At 41.2% G+C, this 6,375-nt stretch overlaps 1 protein-coding gene across 1 annotated transcript; it reads right to left on the reverse strand.

Moving 5' to 3' along the window:
• Window positions 1–2,302: 2,302 nt before the first annotated feature.
• LOC128041102 (uncharacterized) lies at window positions 2,303–2,867 on the reverse strand. The gene is made up of 2 exons (XM_052630429.1): window positions 2,668–2,867; window positions 2,303–2,588 (listed from the first exon to the last, which is right to left on the reverse strand). The coding sequence occupies exons 1-2, from the start codon at window positions 2,865–2,867 to the stop codon at window positions 2,303–2,305; spliced, it is 486 nt and encodes a 161-aa protein (XP_052486389.1).
• Between the last annotated feature and the right edge of the window lie 3,508 nt (window positions 2,868–6,375).

Below are 6,375 nucleotides of genomic sequence, written 5' to 3' on the forward strand. Positions count from 1 at the left end.
CGGATCACCAAGTAGCCATCGATTCTCTGCATCAGCCCTTGGAGCCTGTTTTAATCCATATAGGGCTTTCTTCAGTTTGTAGACCATATGCTCTCTGCCAGCTATTTCAAACCCTTGTGGTTGTTCAACATAGATGTCTTCATCTAAGAAACCATTCAGAAAGGCTGATTTCACATCAAGTTGATGGATTTTCCATTCAAGCTGTGCTGCTAAGGCAATTACCAGTCTGATGGTGTCGAGCCTGGCCACTGGTGCAAAGGTCTCCAGGTAGTCCAGGCCATACTTCTGACTGAACCCCTTGACAACTAGCCTTGCTTTCAGTTTGTTCAAGGTTCCATCAGCATTGTGCTTGACTTTGTACACCCATTTCACCCCAATCACCTTCCTTTTGACTGGCCTTTCAACCAATTCCCAGGTCTAGTTCTTCTCAATCATGCTGATCTCCTCAACCATTGCCTGCTTCCACCCTTGTTGAGCCTCAGCCTCTTCAAAGTTGCTTGGTTCAGCTATGGCTACATGAGCCCTTTCATAAATCTCAGTCAATGGCCTTGTTCCTCTGACTGGTTCATCATCAATGTCCATTTCTGGAACATTTTGGTCTGGCTCAGCTTGGTCTGTTGCTAGTTCTTCAGAAACTTTTTCAGGTTCATGTCTTTCCCAGTTCCAACATGACCTTTCATCAAATACCACATCCCTGCTAACTGACACCTTGTTTCTTGAAGGATCCAAGATCCTATAGCCTTTCTTAATAGTGCTGTAGCCCACCAGTACACCAGGTTGAGCTCTTTCAGACAATTTGTCCCTTTTAATAGCAGGTACATGTGCATAACAGATGCATCCAAAGACCTTCAGATGAGCCAGTGATGTCTTGAAGCCAAACCAGGCCTCGAATGGAGTCTGCTGATCCAAAGCCTTGGTTGGAAGTCTATTTTGAATGTATGTTGCAAGAGTTAATCGTCACCATAGTGCTTTAGGCGATTCTTCCAATCATCAAGCACCGCCATATCCATCAAACTCCTATTCTTCCTTTCACTTACACCATTCTCGCCGAGGTGTATATGTGTTGGTAAGTTGATGTTTGATGCCTGCCTTATCACAGAAGGCTTGGAACTGAGCTGAGGTGTACTCAGTTTCATTATCAGACCTTATGGTCTTCACTTGCAAACTGCTTTCAGCCTCGTAGCGCCTTGAACTTCCAAAACACTGAGGCCACCTCTGATTTTTGTTTTAAGAAGTAAATCCAAGAATATCTTGAAAAATCATCAATGAACAAGATAAAATACTGCTTCCACTTAATGACTCGATCTTCATAGGGCCACACACATCAAGATGCACCAGCTTGGAGTTTTTCGAGGCTCTCCGTGCTTGATTCGAGGGAAATGGGAGTCTGGCCTGCTTTCCTAGTTGACATACTTTACATACATCATCATGGTCCACTGAGTTGATGAAATTTTCAGCCAGGTCCTCTCTGACCATTCGGGCCATCGATCTGAAGTTGGCATGTCCCGCCTTTGATGCCACACTTGATTCATCTCGATGTGGTGTGTAGGCGATGTCGACTTCTTTGTCCAATCAACCACAAAGCTCTTATCACCATAGGATCGCCATCGCTTTGGATCCACTTGGATCACCGATTTGGCATCGGTGGTCTTTAAACACAATGAATAACCTTTTTCCAAAGAATCGAGCTATGCCGAAAGGTTTCAGAATTTCGTGCACCAACAAAGACATTTGAAATCACTTTGGTACCTGTAAGGGTGCATATCAGCACATCACCCTTGCCTTCAGCTTGAATAAAATGACCATTTCCTATCTTGACTTTAGTTCTGCAGCTTCTGTCTAAAGACTTGAAGATTGCAGCATTAGGTGTCATGTGGTTGGTGCATCCACTGTCTAGGAGCCAACCAGATGAGGACCTTTCCTGAGCAGCTGAGCATGACACAGCAAAGACTTGCTCCTCTTGGTCACTGTCCTCCTTAGCTACTCGAGCCTCAGCTTTCATCTGTTGAAACTGATTCTGCCTCGATTTGGTCTTACTCTTGCAGACTCTCTCAACATGACCCTTCTTCTTACAATGCTGACATACAGCTTCTGGATTAAACCAGCACTTTTCTTCTGGATGACCAACCCTTCTGCAGTGCTTGCAAGTATGACCTTCTCTCCTTGCAGCATCATTCTTTGGTTTGTCTCTCCAGGCCTTCTTGCCTTTGTAGGCAGTATTTGTTCTTGCCTGAAAGGCACCTTCTTGGTGCTCCTCCAGTCTGCTTGCTCTCCTCTCGCTCTTGAGCATATAGAGCATTGATCAACTCGTCGTGGAGATGGTGGATGATCCTTGAGTCCTCGAGAGATGAGATTTTGCCTCATACCTCTCGTGCAGAGTTGCTATAACCTTCTCCACTATCCTAGCTTCATTGAACCGCTCTCCAAGGAGCTCGATGTCGTTAACCACGCCATAATCCCGCTGTAATATTGCTTGACAGCTTTCTTCTTCCTTCATCTTCAAATTCTCAAATCTCTCCTCAAGTTCAACAACTGCTGTCGCTTTGTCCTCTCGTCCCTTGAAACTCTTCCCGCAACTTGTCCCAGTTCTGCTTTTGGTGATTCACAGCCATAATCCTTGTGAAAATCACATCGAATCGAGTTCGGATGCAAGACATGGCTTTGTGCCTCTTGGTCCTCTCATCAAGATGTCGCTCGATCCGAGCCATCGTTGGATTGCCTCTAAGTGGTTCTCGTTCAACATCTGAGTTGACCACCTCCCACAGATCGTATGCCTGTAGGTAGGTCTTCATTTTGACCACCCATATGTGATAGCCTTCTCCATTGAAGACTTGAGGTGCAGCTGGTGAAAAGCTTGATGAAGCCATGTATTTGTATAACAGATCCCTTAAGAAATAGGCTCTAGATACCAATTGTTGGTGCTGTAACTGAAACTAACAGACTCAGCACAGACTTGTCGAGCAAGTCTCAAGACTTGCTGAGCAAACAAGAGAATTCGAGCAGAAGAAAGGAAGAAAAGCTAAGAAAAATGAAGAGGAAAATTGATGAACAAACTGAACTTCATTCATCTAATTGAATAATGGCATAATGCCAATACATAAACCAAGCACTAAGCTTGTCAAAAACAGCAAGTAATTACCTAAACATCACCTACTCCCACTAATTACATGGAAACTTGAAATTTTAGCTTGTAAACCTATACAAAGTTGTGTTTACAGCTCATACATAAGCTAATTACATCAGTCAACAACCTAAATTAGTTAGAAATGAACAAAGATTACATTTCATTGACTAGAAATTACAAAATAAACAAAATAAGCTCGCATCAGCAGCTCCTGCATGTCTTGGTCTTCATGGCCTGCATGTTGTCGAGTTTGCTGCATGCTGAACCAACTTCATCAGTGATTAATTCTAGGCCCATGCACAATAGCACGAATACCTCTTAGCAAATCATTATTCTGTGCCTAAATAAGCATTCTTGAGAAAGCTTCCATACAGAATAAGAACAAGTACGGGGATAAAGGATCCCCTTGACGAAGGCCTCTTTTAGGGTAAATGGTTTTTGATAACAAATTATTACACTTAATTAAATGCTTAATGGAACGTACACACCCCATGATTTTGTCGATCCACTGATTTGGAAAACCCATTCATCGCATCACCGCTTCAATGAAATTCCACTCCACACGATCATAAGCTTTACTCATGTCTAGCTTGATCCGTAGCCTTTATTGGAATTGTACCGGGTGTTTTGATGATAATAAAGAAGTTCACGTGCTATAAGAATATTATCATGAATCATCCTACCTGGATAAAAAGAACTTTGATTATAGCTAATACAATCAGGAAGTATAACCTTCAGCCTGTTTCCCAACACCTTAGCAATAATTTTGTAGATATACCTGCACAAACTTATCGACCGAAAGTTAGTGAAATCACAAGGGTCTCTATTTTTAGGGATTAAAATTATAACAGTTTCATTAAGTGAGGAGATATTTCCCTGTCCATTAAGAATGTCAAAACAAAATCGTGTAGTGTCAGCACCCACAATGTTCTAATGCTGCTTAAAAAAATTACCAGATAAGCTGTCTATTCTAGGAGCTTTCCTTGGATCCATCTATTTGATAGCCTTGTTAACTTTAGCCTCATTATACTCCCTTGTGAGTCAAACGTTATTATCTCTGGTAATACACTCATTCATGTAGCTCAAATCCAGCTGGGTGATATCATTTCCATTAGAGCGAAATAAGTTCCAAAAATAACTTCTAGTAGCTTTACAGATCTCCTTACTATTCGTAACCCAATTACCATTCTCATCTTTGATACTTCATACTTCTATCTCCTTCCTACTTCATACTTCAGAGCGAAATGTCCTGTAGATTTAGCATAGAAGTACTTCATACTTCTATCTCCTTCCTTGAGCCATTGCACCTTCGATCTTTGTGCCCAGTACCTTTCCTCCCTATCATACAGGTGATTCAGCCTATGTCGATACTCCCTCAGCATTTTTACACTGTCACCTCTACTTGTCGAATCGATTATATTATTGATGTTATCCTCCAGCCTGCTAATATCTCTCTTCATCATCAAATAATTTTGTTTTTGCCAGTTTCCTAGAGACACCCGAACATTTTCTAGCTTGTTCTCATAGTTGCCCCACATTGCATCCAATCCTTGTTAATGATCCTCTTAATATCCTTTTCTGAGGTCCAGCAGTCTTCATAACGAAATTGGATTCTATTATCACAAGGATAACACTTAGGTGTACGCCCATATAGATCAAAAAGAATGGTGTCATGATCAGACTATGATTGCCGAATGACGCTAGAAGCAATGAAAGGAAACTTTTCCACCATAGAGACAGAAGTAAAGAAGCGATCAAGCCTTTCCTTTATTAACCTATGCCTTTCTCTGTTATTTACCCACGTGAACCACCCTCGGTCCGGCTTAATATCCACAACAGCGAAATCATCGACAATATCTTTGAAATCATTCATATACGCCCAAACAATCCGACGCCCCATTCCTTCTTTGCTTCATTCAACATTGCGTTAAAATCACCTCCCACCACCCACTCCTCATTGACAGCTTGACCCACTCTTCGAAGCATATTCCAAGAGTTATTATGTTCACTAGGGTTTGCATGACAATAGTATCCCGTGACCCTAATAATACTGGTACTTCCTAACTTAACAGTAGAGTCGATATGATGCTTTGAGTAGCTTTGATTAGTAACATCCAACTCGTCCTTCCACATCAACACAAGACCTCCGCTCCGACCTTTTGAATTTACTACAAGCCTATTTTGCAACTTGCATCTTATTTGAACTCTTTGGAATTCAATAACATTCATTTTAGTTTCACACAGGAAGATAATATCGGGTCTATTGGCAACCAAAAGTTGCTTGAGTTCCTGAATTGTCGCAGGTGACCCCATCCTACGACAATTCCAGCTGAGAAACTTCATTCTTCATGGCGGGGCTATTCACCAGCCACCGCCTTTGAAGGTGTAGAGCCGTTCATCAACTTTCTACGCACTATTCTATGAGGGCTTACTTCATATAACTCCCCATTATGTCCTCTATTTCTTTTCCTTTTTGACTTTATTTTTCCTATACTATCGCGTCCAATTTTCATAGATCATTTTTCTTGTGGTGTACTCAGTTCTGATTCATCATCCGTGTCTTTAACTTGCTCCGTTTCCACTGGATCATTCAACGTATTCGTCCCTATTACCTTGCCGAATTTCCTATATGACTTTCTATCATTCACATTATTCTCTTTAATCATTTCAATACCATTCCTTCAACCCATTATTTTGGTTGATAACTCTTACTGGAACACTTAACCAGTTACCGTATTGAAATATATTATCTTGGCTCTCATTATTAATCATCTGCTCTTGCATTTTTGTGTCGTATGACCAATCAACCCACAAATGTAACAGAATCTTGGTAACTTCTCATATCTGATTACACATACAAACTCCTCCCCTTCGTGATCAATATAATGAACAACCCTTCGCAACGGCTTGTTTATATCAATATTAATTCTAATGCGCATATATTCAGTCCATCCTCCATCTCTGTCTCGCTAATCTATAGCTATGACTTCCCCTATCGCATTACCTACCTCCAACGCCAAATCTCTATCCATGTACTCCATCGGTATGTTGGATACTCTGACCCAAAAAGGTGAATGACTAAAATCATAATCTTCCATTGTTTTGTCTTTATTGTATGGGACCATGTTAAACAAGCATTGGTCAAACAACCAAGGAGAGAGATTAAGAATTCTTTTTCTATCTTCTTTATTACAAAATTTTACCGGTATGCCTCCTTCTTTTATAGCTACAAAATTCACCTCCTCCTTTGT

This window comes from Gossypium raimondii, chromosome 5 (genome assembly GCF_025698545.1).
Source record: "Gossypium raimondii isolate GPD5lz chromosome 5, ASM2569854v1, whole genome shotgun sequence".
In the NCBI taxonomy this organism is placed as follows: domain Eukaryota; kingdom Viridiplantae; phylum Streptophyta; class Magnoliopsida; order Malvales; family Malvaceae; genus Gossypium; species Gossypium raimondii.